Here is a 19,272-nt window from a genome sequence, read left to right on the forward strand (position 1 = left end):
TTTGTGGTATTTTTTGGTTGAGAATCTTCTTTATAACTGAAAATACAAAATTTTTGTGTTATAATTGAGTTTGTTGAGTTATATTAGGAGTCTATTATATTAATTGATTCACTTTCCGTTTTAAAAACAGTGTAATCCCTTATTTCACGCCGTGAATACAGTCGAATACAGTTGAATACAATAATCTATCCAGCTGTAATCCCATGTTTCACTCCATGAATACAGTCGAATACACTCGAATACAACAACTGATTAGCTGGACTTCCCAGATTCACGCCTATTTTTGCTACTGTATTCATGAATACAATAGCTTAAATACATCAAGTACATCTTATAACCACACAAAAAGGTATCTATAATCTGTAATATAGCAAATGGTATCTATAGATGGCTAATTACTACCAAAAGATAGTGCTTTATGAAAATTTCTTTTATATATATATATATATGTATGATTCACACACCTACCACTAGCCAGAAAGACAGAATAGGACGACTAGATGATTTAGTTATTTTTTGGTTATTCCAATTAGGTCTTATATTTAAAAAAGGCAAAGAAGTTCGATTTTAGTTCAATTTTTACGTTTGGTTTACTATTTTCTAGGATAAAATTTCCAAAAAAAAAAATTATTTTATGAAAGTACGCATCCATATAGAAAGTTTTCTTAAAGAGTAGCTTAATTACTAGTATATAATTTTTGTTTGATTTTATTAATTGATTATTATTATTGGGTTAATTTTTTTAATTTAATTATTGAGTTATATCACGACTATTTTCAAAGCGAAAATTTTAAAATTATCAATTTATGAGAATCAACTTAAAACTTCTTTTAATCATGATTTTTTTTCAAAAACCAACAAATGATACTGTTCAAATTATACTCCAATATATAAATTACTAATATTGTATCACTAAAAAGAGAAACTATATATTACTTAGAATTTTAAAATTATGCATCAAAAGAAATTGCTTATGAAATAATATAATTGTAGGAAACAAAATATAGGCTAATGTAAAGAAATTTAAAAAAAGAAAGAGGATGGAAGATTTACTAGCAAACGAGAAGAAAAAAAGGGTAAAACGAAATAGGAGGAAGAGACTGCTGCAAAGAATTGAACCCAGATACATACGGTTAATGAGAGACTTCTGTTGCGGAAGCCAAATGTATATAGTGTGAATAAGTCACAACTACTATACCAAAAATTATGACAGCCACCAAATAATAAATAAGACAATAAAACAACAATAAAGGAAACACCAGAATTTACGAGGTTCGGCTAATTTTGCCTACTCCTCGGACACAACCAATATTTTATTCCACTCCAAAAATACAAGTGAAATAATACTAAAGAGAGAAGATACAAATGCCTTAAACAGATGAGAAGGCAAATGAGAGGTGTGTTTAAATCCTAAACATTAGGCCTTCTTTTATAGGGGAAAAATCCCCCCAAACTTAACTCCCAACCAATGTGGGACTTTGGCATTTTGCCAAACTTCAACAAATCTCCACCTTGGCAAAATTCCACATTTTCAATTCTCTCTCAATAACAAATTTTGGTTGTGTCTTCATCTTCAATCTTCAGTGTTCAACAATGTTGATCAAATCCAAACAATGTTGAAACTTGATCGCAGTCACCACCTTAGTTAGCATATCAGCAGGATTCTCCGTAGTATGAATTTTCTTCACTGTGACTCCTCCTTCTTCTATGATTTCTCGTACGAAATGATACCGAACATCAATATGCTTCGTCCTTGCATGATAAACTTGGTTCTTCGCTAATTGAATAGCACTTTGACTATCACAAAAAATTGTGATACCTTTTTGTTCAACACCAAGCTCCTTTAGCAATCCTTGAAGCCAAATTGCCTCCTTCACAGCCTCTGTAATAGCCATGTACTCTGCCTCTGTTGTAGACAAAGCAACTGTTGACTGCAAAGTAGACTTCCAACTAACTGGTGCTTTTGCAAAAGTAAACACATAACCAGTAGTTGATCTTCGTTTGTCCATATCACCCGCAAAATCTGAGTCACAATATCCAACTACAAACTGATTGTCTTCCTGCTCAAAAACTAACCCGACATCTACAGTATTATGAATATACCGTAGAATCCACTTCACAGCTTGCCAATGCTCCTTCCCTGGATTGTGCATATATCTGCTAATAACTCCAACAGCTTGTGAAATGTCAGGCCTTGTGCAAACCATTGCATACATCAAGCTACCAACAGCATTTGCGTATGGTACCTTTGACATATACTCTCGTTCAGCTTCATCCATTGGCGACATAATAGTACTTAGCTTAAAATGGGAAGCAAGTGGAGTACTAACTGGCTTAGTCTTGTCATCTATGCCAAAACGTTGAAGTACTCTCTTCAAATATTCCTTTTGAGATAAACAGAGTTTCTTTGAACGTCTATCTCTAATTATCTCCATGCCAAGAATTTTCTTTGCCTCACCCAAATCCTTCATCTCGAACTCCTTCTTCAGTTGAATCTTCAACTTATCAATTTCTTCCGAATTCTTGGAAGCTATCAACATATCATCAACATATAGGAGAAGATATACAAAGGAACCATCTTTAAGCTTGTGCAAATACACACAATGATCGTATTTGCTTCTCTTGTACCCTTGCCGCAACATAAACTCGTCAAATCGCTTGTACCATTGTCTAGAAGATTGTTTCAATCCGTACAACGATTTTTCAAGTTTGCACACCATATTTTCTTTTCCAGCAACTTTGAATCCTTCTGGCTGAGTCATGTAGATTTCCTCCTCCAAGTTTCCATGTAAAAACGCAGTTTTTACATCCATCTGAACTAGTTCCAAATCCAATTGTGCTACCAAAGCCAACATAATTCTAATGGAGGAATGTTTTACAACTGGAGAAAATACTTCATTGTAATCAATTCCCTCCTTTTGAGCATATCCTTTGGCCACCAATCTTGCTTTGTAGCGAACATCTACTTGGTTAGGAAATCCTTCCTTCTTTGCAAATACCCATTTGCACCCAATTGCTTTCTTTCCCTTCGGGAGATTGGCCAATCTCCATGTATGATTCTGATGAAGGGACTGTATTTCATCATTCATGGCAATCCTCCACTTATCTTCTTCTGAACTTTGGACAGCATCTTTATAAGTGGTAGGAACATCATCAGCTACAATTGAGGTTGCACAAGCAACTGTCTCTATGAGACGAACAGGTTTCGTTATTGTTCTTTTTGGCCTGCTGGTTGCTATTGATTCAAGTTGTTGTTGAGGTTCCTGAGTTGGAATCTCCTCTACTGGCTCTCCTTCCAGAGGGTAATCTTCATTTGTTTCCTCCTCTGCTTCTTGTGTAGGAAAAATAAATTTTCCCTCAAACTCCACCTGCTTAGAAGCACCTTTATTTTGTTTGGTATCTTCTGTTACCTTATTTACCATAGCAGATTCATCAAAGGTAACATCCCTGCTGAATATTACTTTCTTTGTCATAGGACACCATAAGCGATATCCTTTGACTCCAGAAGTAATTCCCATAAAAATAGCCTTCTTTGCCCTTGGATCCAATTTTGACTCTGTCACATGATAATATGCAGTTGAGCCAAACACGTGCAAAGAGTTATAATCTACAGCAGGTTTTCCGTACCATTTTTCAAATGGTGTTTTGCCATCAATAGCATCAGATGGTAGACGATTAATGAGGTGGCATGCATATGTAATTGCCTCAGCCCAAAATTCTTTGCCCAAGCCAGCATTGGACAACATACACCGTACCTTCTCCAGCAAGGTCCGGTTCATACGTTCTGCCACTCCATTTTGTTGTGGTGTATGTCTAACAGTGAAGTGTCGGACGATGCCATCATTTTCACAGACCTTATTGAAATGATCATTTTTGTATTCACCTCCATTGTCTGTGCGAATACACTTGATCCTCTTGCCTGTTTGATTCTCCACCATCGTCTTCCATTTGAGAAAAATTCCCAACACTTCATCTTTGCTCTTCATTGTATACACCCATACTCTTCGGGAAAAATCATCAACAAAGGTTACAAAATAGTGCTTCCCACCCAATGAAGGTGTTTTGGAAGGACCCCAAACATCTGAGTGTACATAATCCAAAATGCCTTTAGTATTATGGATCGCTGTACCAAATTTAACCCTTGTCTGTTTCCCTTTAACACAATGCTCACAAAACTCCAAGTTGCAAGCCTTTACTCCTTTTAACAATCCTTGATCTGATAGAGTTTTCAAGGATTTTCCTCCAGCATGTCCCAAGCGCATGTGCCATAGCTTGGTTGCTTCTGCTTCTTTGTCATCACTGGATGTCACTGTCGCTGTCCCAATAACTGTACTGCCACGATAGCGGTACATATTATTATTCTTCCGATTAGCCTTCATTACCACTAGTGCACCGGAGCATACTCTCATCACTCCATTTTCTGCAATGATTTTGAACCCTTTTGATTCTAGGGCTCCCACAGAGATGAGATTCTTCTTCAAATCCGGTACATATCGAACATCTGTTAATGTTCTGATCATTCCATCATGGTTCCTTAATCGTATTGAACCAATGCCATATGAGGTAAGAGGGCTGTTATCCGCTGTGTGGATGACTCCATATTCTCCTTCTTGAAATTCCACAAACCAGTCCCTGTTGGGACACATATGATGGCTACAAGCCGAGTCCATCAACCATATGTCTGATGATGTTAATGACTCTGTTGTAACTAATGAGAAGTCTGAATCATCACAATCAGCTACATTTGAATCCATAATGGCCTTTCCATTGTTATGTTTGGCCTTATTCTTCAACTTCGGACAGTCTTTCTTCCAGTGCCCCTTTTCTCGACAAAAGGCACATTCATCTTTGCTGGGTCTGGATCTTGACTTGGATCTTCCCTTCTTTGTCCTCATTTGACTTTGAGGACGACCCCTCACAAATAGTGCTTCTCCTTCTCCGCCCTTCTGTTTTTCTCGCTTTCTTTGTTCATAGCTGTACAAAGCCGAACAAACTTCTCTGAGAGAAATTTCGTCATTTCCATGGAGTAGAGTAGTTTCAAGGTGCTCGTACTCATCAGGAAGTGACGCCAACAACATTAAGGCCAAGTCACCATCATCATAAGTTGTATCCATATTTTGCAAATCTGTGACCAACTTATTGAAACTGGTGATATGTTCATTCATCGTGGTACCAGGAACATAGGTGAAGTGAAACAGTCTCTTCTTCATGTACAATTTATTTTGACTATTTTTCTTCAAAAATTTATCCTCCAGTGCTTTCCATAATTTACTTGCAGAAGTTTCCTTTGTGTATGGATATTTCTGCTCTCTAGCAAGGTAGGATCGAATGGTACCGCAAGCAACACGGTTGATAATTCTCCAATCTTCTTCTCCAATAACATCTGGTTTCTTTTCTTCAATGGCCAGATCTAGCCCTTGTTGAAAAAGGACATCTAGAACCTCGCCTTGCCACATCCCAAAATGTCCGGACCCGTCAAATATTTCTACCGCAAATTTCGCATTTGACACAATTCTTGTCATAAGCGAAGATGCCAATGATGACGTATTGTTGACACTTGATGTAGATTCTTCTTGTTTATTGTCTCCCATCTTTGACACAAATATTATTTAATAGCTGACGACACAAATCAAGATTATTTCCTTTCTGGTGTGGAAGATCAGACTAAGCTGCAACCACAGAGCATACTCAGACAGAACCTTGACTCAGTTACCAAGATAAATCTTTTCTGATGTGGAAGATCAGACTATGCTGCAACCACAGAGCATACTTAGACAGTACCTTGGCTCTGATACCAATTGTTGCGGAAGCCAAATGTATATAGTGTGAATAAGTCACAACTACTATACCAAAAATTATGACAGCCACCAAATAATAAATAAGACAATAAAACAACAATAAAGGAAACACCAGAATTTACGAGGTTCGGCTAATTTTGCCTACTCCTCGGACACAACCAATATTTTATTCCACTCCAAAAATACAAGTGAAATAATACTAAAGAGAGAAGATACAAATGCATTAAACAGATGAGAAGGCAAATGAGAGGTGTGTTTAAATCCTAAACATTAGGCCTTCTTTTATAGGGGAAAAATCCCCCCCCCCAAACTTAACTCCCAACCAATGTGGGACTTTGGCATTTTGCCAAACTTCAACAACTTCAGCACCAACGCCGAACCATGGCACCCACACAGAAATCAACATATTTATTTAGAATTTCTGTCGCAGCGTGCGGGTGGCGTACCACCCCATGTAGATCCGCCCCTGTTTGAAGCTGTCACAAAGTTTAAAACGCAAATTTGACGTGTCAATTGAATCGTAGTAACAGTAAAAAAGAAATATTGGAGTAACAGAAAATTAGTAAACAGAAACATTTGTTAAAGATTTATCCGAATGTTCAATGAGCGTCACAAAGGAAAATTGTGAAAGTCGCATGACATGATATTTGGCAGTTCTCTGGTATCAAATATTGGTCCCGAAAAAAAAAACGACAAAAATTAAAACAGAATATTAATTTTGTTCACTCACAAAAATAATCTTAATACTGATATAAGGTACATTACCAAATTCATGTGACAAATTAAAACTAACAATGCAGATGCGTATGAAGCTTGTTATAAAAACAAACAGGAGCAAACGTGTACAGCAACAACAAAAACTCAATGTAATCCCATAAATGGGGCCTAGGGAAAATAATTGTACGCAGAATTTATTCCTACCTTATAAAGGTAAAGAGGCTGTTTCCGATAGACCCTCGTGTATGATGAGGAAATAACAACAAATCTATATATATATATATATATATATATATATATATATATATATATATATATAAAGTTGGGATAAAAAAGATGACGTGGCACCTCTCTAAGATTAGGATTGTCATTTATCTTTTTTCTCATGTTTTTGGGTTTTTTGGGTAAAAAATCCTCATTCCTTTCAATGAACTCTTTAAAATTAATAGTACACTTAATTTTGTATGTTAATCTTTTGCAATTACTCAATGTTTACCACTCTCTTTAGTACCTAATTAATATTATAAACCTTTAAGACCATTATCATCATTTTACTGGAACGGATATGGCACAAAGAGTCCTTAAATCATTTTCATTCAATTTCTTTTATAATTCAATATTAATTATCCTATTTATTACATCTCATTATGTCTCAAGAGTTACAAAAAAACCTTCATATCTATTTGCTTTTTCCTTTTTTAAAAACAAGCTGGAACGAATAAGAACAAGCGTGCAGAACTTGACATTATGCTATCACGGGAGTCAAGTTCATAAGTTTGACACTTCTCTAAAACTAAATAGTTATTTTTTTATTTTGTTTTTTTATCTCAATACTTGGTTCATTTTTCCTCCCTTTCTATTGTCTATGTATTATTGAAATCGTAATAGAGAAGGGAATGTAAAGTCGTGAGTACAATAAAAATGTGTAGTAGATGAGGATAACAAAGAGTTATAGTATAGGAGTTAAATAATTATTTCCTTCCTTTTTATCTCTTTGGTTGAGTTTTTAGACTCTATTTTTTTCTATTGGTTTTCATATGCTTTCTTCTTCTTTTTTAACTTTAATTTCTAGGTCTTTTTATCCCACAAAGGCTTTGCGGCTATTATAATTTCTCAAGAATTTTTCGTCAAATATAAACAAAACTATGAAAACTTTATTTCATGGTTGTCAAATGGCATTGCTCCCAGGAAATCAAAGCTAATCTATTACTCTTAAAATTCCCATGAAATTATTGTTCATCCTTCTTTCGGAACTAATTATGTAAAATAACTTTTTTTATCTTAAATATTTTTGCCTGATTATATATGTAAATTACTATGCAACAATAAGGTTTTCTCTTTTTTAGACTATTCTCCACTTGAACACTCTCTTCTGGATAGTTAAAAGAAAATTTTATTATATATTTTGAAGGAAATGAAGAGGAAACAATAAAAATTTATAAGCATTAAAAAGAGAGAAAAGTTTTTATTTTTTGGAGTAACCATAGGAGAAGGGACTAGGGAGAAAGAGAAAAAATTAATAAAGGAAGTAACAGAGGGAGAAAAAGAAAATAAAAATATCAAAAAAATAGAGGATAGAGCGGCAGTCGATAATAGAGGCCTTTTAGATTGATTGAGAAATGAAAGGGATTAAGAGGGTGTTTAGCTAAGCTTATAAGCTGGTCAAACTGGCTTATAAGCACTTTTTGGCTTATCTATGCGTTTGGTAAAATTAAAAGTGCTTATAAGCCAAAAATAAGTCAAAAGTCATATCTCCCCAACTTATCAAATTTTAGCTTATAAGCACTTTAGGTTTGACGAAAATATGTATTATTATATCACTAAAATACTTCTTTTTAAAATAAAACTCTTCGTATACCCATTTCTTCAGCTGCTTATTATTAATTTCAGCACTTTTATTCAAACGCGTAACTACTTATTTTTTAAATCAGCTGCAGCACTTAAACGTGTTTTTCAGCACTTAATGCTTATAAGAAATGAAAAGAGCAAGTAAAAGAAGATCAGCTGAAACAAAAATAAAAACAAAAGGCAAAGAGAAGTAAAAACTTATTTCCGATTTTTTCTCTATTAACCTTCCCACTCACAAAATATAAATATTTTCTTAAAAATTTGATTAAAAATGTAGCTTATCAAAGCTCTAACTCTACTAAAAATTTATATTGCGATTTTATCAATATTTGTAGTTAATTTTTTATTCATATTGTTGAAACTTTTTCCACTTTTATATAAACCAATTATAGATTAGTATGGTTTTTACCACTTCCCTAGTTCAAAATAAGGAAAGAGTTATTTTTTTGATAAGGAAAATAAGGAAAGAGCTATTAACACACTCCTACAATATCTAAAATTCATCTAAGTGTATTCGAAATGAACCATGACAAATATTCACTCTACAAAACTCAAATTCCCTAATCATTTTAAAGGAGGGAAGAGCAATCACTGAGAGATCTCAAAATCATCCTAAAGATGGAATTTTAGGTATTCAGGTGATCTAATTCAAGAGTAGTTAAGGGAAGGCATAAAGTGCAAAACTTGTTTTCGTCCAAGTAACAAACTTAAGATAAAGAGATGATCAAAGCATTCACCTGAATAAGTAAATAACAAACAGTAGAAACAGATACTAGTTCTGTATTCTTGATGCAAAATTCTCACAGCCAGCAAAACTAATACTCTGTAACTCTTAAAAAGACAGCAATCTGATATCCAAAAACTTAAATCAACCATCAAAACGAGAATCTCAAACTATTCAAAGGCTCTCCTACACGATAGCATTAGCAGCACTTGCAATCCTAGGCCACAGATCAGCACACTCTTTCCCGATTGGCCCTGTAATTGCAGATCCTACAAGAAAAAAACAGAAAACATAATATGCATAACACAGACAGCTCACAAAATCTGGCTTTACAAGATATTAGCCATATCACAACTTGTCCCTACAGGCTACAGCTAATCACAATCCCATAAACTAGCAAATTATGAAAAGATTGCCAAAGAACTTACGGCCATGCAGACAAATGGCTCATGCACGTTTACATAGAACGATTTCAGGCATTGAACTAATGCTAGTGAATTACCAAAAACAGTTAATTCAGTGTAATTTGGTCTAGAAAAAAGCAGTGCAAGTAAATATATTAAGTTACCTTTCATTTCGCCTTTGGGATTCACAATTACACCAGCATTATCTGTATTAGGAGAAAGCAAAGCATCAGAAGGCAAGTTTTAATATAGGCTGTAAACAATTGCAGCAGCTGCTCAAAAGAACTCAAATACAACAGTTTCATCAACAATTACATGCAACTCAAGTACCCAACACACACTAACACACAAAGACAACAAAAGAGATAGCACTCCTCACTTTACCCCTAACTTTTGCAGCAAAAAAGTTAATTGCATAAAAGGTTCATAATCATACCCAAGATATGTTTGGTAGTTGGTACAGAAAATGTTTATTTGGAAAACAATTTTACTTGTTACCTTAAATTGTAAATTCTCTTAACGAATATATTTTCACCAAAAAAGAATAAGTGATTTCCTCACTTACAAGGAGAAGTTATTTTTCCCCACAAGTATAGCAACTCTTGATCTAGATTATTTGCTTAAAAACCAACATTAGACTTAAGATATTCCCATTTTTAATACTAATTTATTTGGCCTAAAAACTAACCTCCTAGCCTATTGCCGCCCTTGTCATAAACTTATCTCACCGAGAAATCCGTCTGGTGCCGATCCTTTGGACCAACCGCAGTCTTCGAAACTCAGTGGATAATGGGTCCGCCCCTCTACCCTTCTCCACTAAAATACCAAGCTTTGCTTTGCATGGTGTGGGGGCTTGAACCTATGACACAATTCCACCACCCTTTGCCACTTGAGCTAGGCCCTGGGGGCTTTTTATACCCTATTAACACTGCGAAATTATCTAAGACATGATTCTCAGAATAGAAAACTCTCCACTAACATAAAAAATGAAACTACCAGGAGACTAGCATACTTCCTAATAATTTCACATCATAAAGTCCATGCTGTAATATATTGAATAAATTTTTATTTTTTACATAAGTCATAAGTAAAAGAGAAAGTGAGCACAAAGATGTAATGGCATTTGGAGGCGAATTTGAGAACGAAAGAGTCAAAGTGGGTAAGCTTCTAGAAAGCAAAAAATGGCTCAAAAGAGAGGACCAAATATCACTTTTCAGAAGTAAAAACACCCAACTTAGAACTGCAACAAACCCGTACTATGATGTCATTTTTCATTTGTTGTTTAAGGCTTTAGATTTGTAGGGCACCCCACAGAAAACCTGTAAGTATTTCAGAGCTATTATTCAGAAACTCTCCCCTATTTTAAAATCCAAAGCCAGAATTTGAATTCTTTCAAATAATAAAACCCAACAATTTAAAAAAAAGGTTAAAGACAATATTACAGAAGAAAATGAAGTTCACTGTAAATTGATCTGAACTTTTCAAAACAACAATCAGGTTTAGAATGGTGGTAGCTCGTATCTCAATGGAGTAAATTCTTTTTACTAAGTAAATAGTTCATGGTGTGATGTGTAATCTACAAGCCAACGACTAAAAAGTTAGATTCTTTTTCACCTGACACCCCATAATTGATGCAAAATATATACTATATTTCTAAATTACAGACAACAAAAACGATTAACTATTATAAAATATATACCTTCGAAGTACATGAAGACACCATCCTTTCGGCGCCATGGCTTGCGCTGACGAACAACGACAGCTGGCATAACCTTTTTCCTGAGATCAGGCTTACCCTTCTTCACTGTGGCCATGACCATGTCACCCACACAAGCTGATGGCAACCTGTTAAGCCTTCCTTTGATACCTTTCACAGAAATGATGTAAAGGTTCTTTGCACCAGTGTTATCGGCGCAGTTAATGGTAGCTGCCACCGGCAAACCCAGTGACATCCTGAATTTGTTCCCCGCGGAACCTCCGCGACCTTAACAAAGGTACATTTACAGATAAAGAATATATAAATTAGATTGAATAAGCTAAGGATTGAAACGTAAATTAAATCGAACGAAATTAAGAGTAGAGGATAGTTGTAATTGAGAAATGAATGTGCGATTTACCTCTCTTCGACATTGGTGACGGCCTTGCTCAGCTGCTCGCCTTTCTCTTTATGCCTCCAAAACCCTAAGAATGAGAGGAATAGGAGGAGCTAGGGTTTTATATGCAGCTTGTATTTGCAAAAGCGCTTAAGCTTACTGGGCCTTGGTCCAATGGTCTCTCTTGAGTTGGTTAGGCCCGTTTGAGAATGAAGTTAAGGCCTGCTGTCTGGTCTGGCCCAACGTAGCACATTTTGGCTTTTCCCTTCTTTTAAAATGAACCTAAATAATCGTTCACTCAAATCGCTTAAACAAAAAACAATCAGTAAATAAATATATATGTACAGATATAATATATATATATATATATAATCGTATATAATCTATGTATATTTGCTAAAAAAATTACGAGTACGACCGGCTAGTAAAGATCCCTTCGTGTGTGCGAACGCTCGCATGTGTGTTCTTAGCTTTGTTGAGGAGGTACTTTTCATGAAGGAAAAACATAAAAGACTCTTAAGGGTGTTTGGCACACTAGTTATGAGAGAATTTTAATGCATGAATTATTAAGAGAAATTTTCATAAAGCACTATTGTTTAGTAGTTATTAACTATCTATAGATACCATTTACTGTATTATTATTTGTAGCCACGTTTTCTGTTGTTATAAAGTGTATTTGATGTATTTAAGCTATTGTATTTATGAATACAGTAGCAAAATTAGGCGTGATTTAGGGAAAGTCCAGCTAATCAGTTGTTGTATTCGACTGTATTCACGAGCTGTATTCGTGAATATCGTAATGTAAGTTGCGTAAAAAAAAGGAACCTTTCAACTGTTTTAAAAACGGAAAGAGAATCAATTAACCAAATAGTCTCCTAATATAACTCAACTAACACAATTATATCACCGATAATCTGTATTTCACGCTTCCAGAAAGATTTTTCATCCAAAAAATAGCAAAAAAAGAGCAATCTCTGGATTTTCAATTCTCACTTTTTCTGTTGTTCCAGTTCGTGGAAGTTCTGTTTTCAACCACTAGAAATCGAGATTGATATAATTGTATACAGAAATATGCTTTAATTCAATTTTACATATAGCAAGTTTAACTGTGTTATTGTGTCATTCTGGCAAGTGAAACAATGAGAGTAACTACGTTGATTATTCGATTGATGGAATACTGATAAAGGAGTATGCGTCGTATAATCATTTCGTTGCTTCAATTCCTAATCAACTAGACATAGATTTGAGCTCAAAGTCCATTAAAATTCAATACAAAGTAGAAGGAAATTGCACGCAAATGGAAATACACAATGACATAGGTTAAAGGGTGTATGTAGAGTTGAAAAAAGAGAACAGAGAATTCGGGATGTATCCTTTGTGCATAACAACAATTGACAAAGAAGTTGTAGCTGGAGGTAGTTTAATTCAAGGCGACATTGTGCAAATAGACGAAGCAGTTCAAAGGTATAATTTTGATACATATAATACACTTATTCTTAATGTTGTCAATTCAGGCGAATCAATTGGGGTGTTCGAACTGGACACGGATTTGATAATTTCAAAAACTAATCAAAGGGAGGTTATGGCTGGAGAAGTATATAAGGATAAGGTTGCATTAAAAGAGGTGATGAAACATTATGCTATATCTCAAATATTTCAATTTTGGGTTGATCGGTCTAATGCTATTAGGTTTGAGTGTTCTTAATTATTCATTTTTTTTGTATATTGTATTCATGGTAGTATTTGTAAATGGTATTAAGATGTATTTAGATGTATTTGGGAATTTTTACATGAACTTCACTGTTGTGCTTATGAATTTTTTATGTATTTCAAATGCATGTATTCTTCTGTATGTTACTGATAAATACTTATCACAGTGTCTCTCACTGTTTTTTAGATGTATTAGACGTATTTAAATCTATACATATAACTATAGGCATATTCAGACGTATTTAAATCTATACAGTTGTATATATTTATTTTGTATAGTAATTTATGTATATAGATATAATAATGTATTAAATTGTATGTGAGTGTATTTATGGTATGCATTAATACTGATCATATGTATAATGATAAATTATTTACAGCTATATATTATTATGTATGTCAGAAGATTGTGAATGGAGGTTTTAGGCTTCTAGCATTAACGAATCACAACTATTCAAAATGAGAGAGTTCAATGATAAGCATACATGTCCGTTGAAGGACAAGGTGTATAAACAACACCAGGCAAGTAGCAGCCTTATCGGTGGTATGATTAGGTCCAAGCTTACTAATCAGGTCCAAGCTTACTAATCATAAGAGGGAATACACCCCGAAGGATATAATTGATTATGTGAAATCAGATTTAGGTGTAGATGTTAGCTACATATTGGCGTGACAGGCTAAAGAAAAGGCAATGAATTTTTTGAAAGGCGAACCGGCTGATTCATACAATAAATTATCGGGATACTTATATGCAATAGATATGACATCTCCTGGGTTGTGCATTAGAATGGTAAAATCTCCAAAAAATGAGTTCATGTATGTGTATATATCTTTATATGCCTTATAAAGGGGTTCGATCATTGTAGACCCATTGTGGTTGTGGATGGAAGTCACCTAAAATCTTATTATACCGAGACATTCGTCTCGGCCAACACGTTGGATGGTGCAGGTTAGTATGTGGATTAATAAAATTTGTTTATATTAATACCTATGTCATATAAAATGAGTTCCATTTTAAAGATTGAAATACATATTTTAAAAATATGTATGCAATTGTCTTTACATGTCATATATTGCCACTAGTATATGGTGTTATTGATTCAGAGAGGTCGTGGTTCTTTGAGCAATTCAAGGAAGCATATGGTGAGAGGGAAAATATGCGCATCGTTTCAGATAAGAATGAGGGTATCATCAAATCTGTATCGAGAGTGTATCCAAAGGTACCACATTTTGCTTGTATATGGCATTTATGGAACAATGTATATAAGAAACTCAAAAAGAGTCATGCAAAGTTGAGCGAGATATACTTCTCGATGGCAAAAGCATACACACAGGTTGAATTTGACAGTCTAATGGAGAAGGTGGAGAAGGTAGATATTAGGGTGAAAGAATATTTGGAGTTAGCTGGATACGAAAAGTGGACTAGGTTGTATGCACATGTTAATAGGTGATGGACCATGACGTTAAATATTGATGAGTCAATCAATGTCGCACTTGTGTTAGCAAGGGAATTGCCAATATTCGACTTCCTCGAAGAAGTTAGGAAGATGTTTGGATGGTGGAATTGCAGCAACCGAAAAGAAGCTACACAGACATACACAACGTTTGGAAAAAAATACCAGGAGATGCTTACTTTGAATGAGGCAATGTCTACACGCATGACTGTAAGTCTTATTTTTATAAGTCATTGTATCATATATTTAGCCGTTGTACAAGGTGTATTTATTTCCGACACAATTTATACTATTTGAAATACCGTCCATATGCTCAGAGTATCGTTAGTTGAATTTAATATTTTTGTTTCTATTCATATGCATTTCATAAACAGATATTTAATGTATATCAATGAATGCATAAGGTAAGCTATGATCATCTTTAATATTCTACCAGTCTACATATATGATGTATTCCTCTATATTCAAACAATTTCGTTGTATTCAACTATATGTCTTTGTATTTTATATGCAAAAATATATTTGTATTCAATACATATTTGTTTGAATTCAATATATATATAATGATTCCTTGATAACTAAAAGTTTACTGTTGTATATTTAAATTATGTTTTAATTGTATATATATATATATTGTAATTAATACGTCTATTCTTTGGTATATAAATGATTTTTTTTTGTTTATATGTGTTCAAAACTTATAGGTCTATGTTTAAATGTAGGTGGTACCATCGACTGAATACTTGCATACGGTGAACGATGAAGGACGGCATTACACCATGTGCCTCTTAGAGAGAAAATGCGTTTGTGGGCGGTTCCAAGTTGACGAATTACCATGCCCACATGCTTGGGCTGTATTGAAGAGCAAGTTTCTAATGCCAGAAGATTATTGCTCTAATTATTACAAACCAAATTCTGTTGTAATGACATATGAAGTGCATGTGTATCCGTTGCCGACCCGAAATGAATGGAATATACTAGCACATATATCAGAGGATGTTGTATTATCACCCAAATGGAAAAGACCTCCTGGAAGGCCAAAGAAGAAGTGCGATAAGCCGTTTAGTGAATTGCTGCAGCAGAAAAATCAACATTCATGTAGCATATGTGGGCAGGGAGGACATAATAAGCAAACGTGTAGAAATGCTCCACGTAGGAGTTAGTTACATTCTGACTTGTATTAGTTCTATAAAGATGTGTAATAGATTTCAGTGACATTTTGAAATAATACATTTTAGATTTTTGTGTGAATAGATTCTGGGTTTCATACCCTCAGAACATCATTTACAATCATTACTCACCTCAATCCGGTCAATTCTCTAGCTCGCGACGCCTTTACCCCTCTAATCGGCCTCCACTCACGTCGAATTTATCCAAAATCAGACGAGGACGTCAAAATATGCTAAGGGAACAAATCCCAAGCAAAAATAATTAATTTACAACATAAATCCCAAAATTACCAAAACCCTACCCCAGGGCCCACGTTTTGGAATTCGATAATTTTTACATTAATAGATTCTTTATCTCTCCACGAGTCCATACATACTAAGAACACTGAATCGGAGTCCAAATGCCCCCTCAAATTCTCATTTTAAAGTCTCTTAATCTCAAGCCCTAATTCCTCAATTTTTGGCTTAGATTCCATGATTTATTAGGTAGATTTCACAATAGAATCGAGTTTTAAGTCCAAAATTATTACCTCCAAGTGATTCCCCTTGAATACCTCTTCAATCCCCTTCAAAAAGCTCCAAAAACGACCAACAATGAAAGAAATAAACCCCAAATTCGCGGACAAGACGACTATTTAAACCTTCTGCCCAGGCCTGAAATCCTTCTTCGCGAACGCGGTCAAAGCCTTGCGTTCGCGAAGCACAAAAATACCTTGACCAAAATTCCTCTTTCACGATTGCGACCACCCCATCGCGAATGCGATGCTTTACTCAGACAGACCTTCGATCGCGCTCCCCCTATCACGAACGCGCTAAATTCAATTCCCTTGAAGCTCAGCTGCCCATTTCTTCTACGCGAACGTGACAACACCCCCGCGAACGCGATGCACAGATGCCCAGCCCTTCGCGAATGCGGAGCCTTCCTCGCGAACGCGAAGGCTAAATTCCCAGCTTCCTCAACTGACCCTTCGCGAACGCGAAGGTTATTTTTCTGTAGCACTGACTTACAATTTTCTACAGCTCCAAACTTCATGGAATGGCCCGATTGACCACCCGAAACTCACCCGAGGCCCCCAGAACCTCAACCAAAGGCACTAACATATCCCAAAACCTTATTCAAACTTGTACCAATCTTTAAACCTCCTCAAACAACATCAAATCAACCAAAACACATCGGATTCAAGCCTAAGTTTCCAAAATCTTCCGAATTCTGCTTTTGATCGAAAACCCAACCAAACCACATCCGAATGACCTGAAATTTTGCACGCACATACCAAGTGACACAACGAAACTACTGCAACTCTCGGAATTCCATTCTGACCCCTATATCAAAATCTCGCCTACCAACCGGAAATCGCCAAAATATCAACTTCATAAATTCAAGCCTAAATCTACTTCGAACCTCCAAAACTCATTCCAATCGTGCTCCTAAGTCCCAAATCACCTCCCGAAGCTATTCGAACCATCGAAACTCACATTTGAGCCCTCTAACATACAAGTCAACATCCGGTTGACTTTTCCAACTTAGCTTTCCTCAAAAGAGACTAAGTGTCACAAACCTTACCAAATCCTTTCCAAACCCCAACCAATCAACCCCATCACATGTAGAACCATTATACGAAGCAATAAGAACCAGAAATGAGGGAAACAGAACGGTAACTCATGAGATGACTGGCCGGGTCGTCACATATAGCAGAGGTTAGCACCTTATTTATTTTAAATAAATACCATTTAAAAAAATTATATTCTATAGACACCTTTTAGTGTTTATAGCAAAATATTTAATTTTGGTTACCTCCTAATCATAAGCCACTAAATGTGTTGTTCAGTTACACTATTTTCTTCCTCTCTCTACTTTGATAGGCTATTCAATAATGAACCGGACTCACACAAACTCTGCTTCACCGGCGTGGAATTAAGCAAATCATCATCAGAAGAAGGACCCTCATTACCCTGTCTCTTCATATACAATCTCTACTTCTGTAAATGACTCGCCATGTTCTCTCGCGCCAATCCTTCCACATTCATAAGCTGCATAATCGTCTTCGGCACAACTTTTTTGATACCTAAGTGGGCCACCACTTCAATTCTGTGATTTCTACATCTTCTGAGATATGGTATTGAAGGCTTTGATGTTATTTTTTGCCATTGTGGCGCTCTTATCGGCGGTTGCTTCTGCTCAGGAAATGACCTCGGCTCCGATCCGGTTAACGACGGATTCGCCGAAAATTAGGGTTTGTTCTTGAACAAAGACGACGTAGTTTGGGGCTGAGCAACTTGACTTTCTGTTAATATATTTCAATGTATTTTCATGTATTTCATTGTATTCATTATCTTTTTTCATTGTAATTCAATGTATCTCGTTGTATTCCATGTATTTCATTGTATTCACTGTCTTTTTTTTCCATTGTATTACAATGTATCCCGCTGTATTCTATGTATTTCATTGTATTCACTCTATATGCCATGAATATATTCATATGTTTTTTTAATTAATATAATTTATGTATTCAGATGTATTATGTAATTTCTTTTAAGATTGCTATGTTTTTGGGGTATTTTTCGGTTGAGAATCTTTTTTATAACTGAAAATACAAAATTTGTGTGTTATAATTGAGTTTGTTAAGTTATATTAGGAGTCTATTATGTTAATTGATTCACTTTCTGTTTTAAAAACAGTGTAATCCCCTATTTCATGCCGTGAATACAGTCGAATACAATAATATATCAGCTATAATCTCATGTTTCACTCCATGAATACAGTCGGATACACTCGAATACAACAACTGATTAGCTGGACTTCCCTGATTCACGCCTATTTTTGCTACTGTATTCATGAATACAATAGCTTAAATACATCGAATATATCCTAGAACCACAGAAAATGTATCTATAATCCGTAATATAGTAAATGGTATCTATAGATGGCTAAGTACTACTAAAAGATAGTCCTTTATAAAAATTTCTCATAAAAATATGTCATCTTGGAGTCATTTTACTTTGTAACCAATCCTAATAATGTTTCGCATTTCACCTTAAAAATATGTCATCTTGGAGTCATTTTACTTTGTAACCAATCCTAATAATGTTTCGCATTTCACCTTCCGTTACTTTCGATTTGGAACAAACAATAAAATATGACATATTCTAAATTCATTCAAAATAAGATAATGTATTGCTATCTTCCTTTCTTTTTCTCTAAATTAACACTTTAGAGTATATATCATGATTACAAAGGTAAAATTATAAACCTAACAATTTGTAGGAAAGATATTGTTGTATTGCTAATACAGAGTTAAAACGTCATTTTATCGATTCTCAACCCTAATATATACCTATATTAAAATGTTTCCAG

The 19,272-nt window shown here is 35.0% G+C and overlaps 2 protein-coding genes across 2 annotated transcripts; one reads left to right on the forward strand and one right to left on the reverse strand.

Moving 5' to 3' along the window:
• Positions 1-9,050: 9,050 nt before the first annotated feature.
• On the reverse strand, positions 9,051-11,713 carry LOC104225196 (large ribosomal subunit protein uL14). The gene is made up of 4 exons (XM_009776962.2): positions 11,609-11,713; positions 11,191-11,475; positions 9,656-9,697; positions 9,051-9,356 (listed from the first exon to the last, which is right to left on the reverse strand). The coding sequence occupies exons 1-4, from the start codon at positions 11,619-11,621 to the stop codon at positions 9,274-9,276; spliced, it is 423 nt and encodes a 140-aa protein (XP_009775264.1). The 5' UTR covers positions 11,622-11,713; the 3' UTR covers positions 9,051-9,273.
• Positions 11,714-14,751: 3,038 nt separating this feature from the next.
• On the forward strand, positions 14,752-15,911 carry LOC104225198 (uncharacterized). Its single transcript, XM_009776964.1, has 2 exons — positions 14,752-14,958; positions 15,471-15,911. The coding sequence occupies exons 1-2, from the start codon at positions 14,752-14,754 to the stop codon at positions 15,909-15,911; spliced, it is 648 nt and encodes a 215-aa protein (XP_009775266.1).
• Positions 15,912-19,272: the final 3,361 nt, after the last annotated feature.

This window comes from Nicotiana sylvestris, chromosome 6 (genome assembly GCF_000393655.2).
Source record: "Nicotiana sylvestris chromosome 6, ASM39365v2, whole genome shotgun sequence".
Classification (NCBI taxonomy): Eukaryota; Viridiplantae; Streptophyta; class Magnoliopsida; order Solanales; family Solanaceae; genus Nicotiana; species Nicotiana sylvestris.

Bases quoted from the DNA above. Each gene is read 5' to 3' on its own strand.
- LOC104225196 (XM_009776962.2), bottom strand. The intron at 9,698-11,190 runs GTATATATTTTA...CTCCTAATACAG, and splicing joins TGTCTTCATGTACTTCGAAG to ATAATGCTGGTGTAATTGTG. The intron at 9,357-9,655 runs GTAACTTAATAT...TTTTTCTTGTAG, and splicing joins TCCCAAAGGCGAAATGAAAG to GATCTGCAATTACAGGGCCA.
- LOC104225198 (XM_009776964.1), top strand. From the start codon at position 14,752: ATGACGTTAAATATTGATGAGTCAATCAATGTCGCACTTGTGTTAGCA. The intron at 14,959-15,470 runs GTAAGTCTTATT...GTTTAAATGTAG, and splicing joins CAATGTCTACACGCATGACT to GTGGTACCATCGACTGAATA.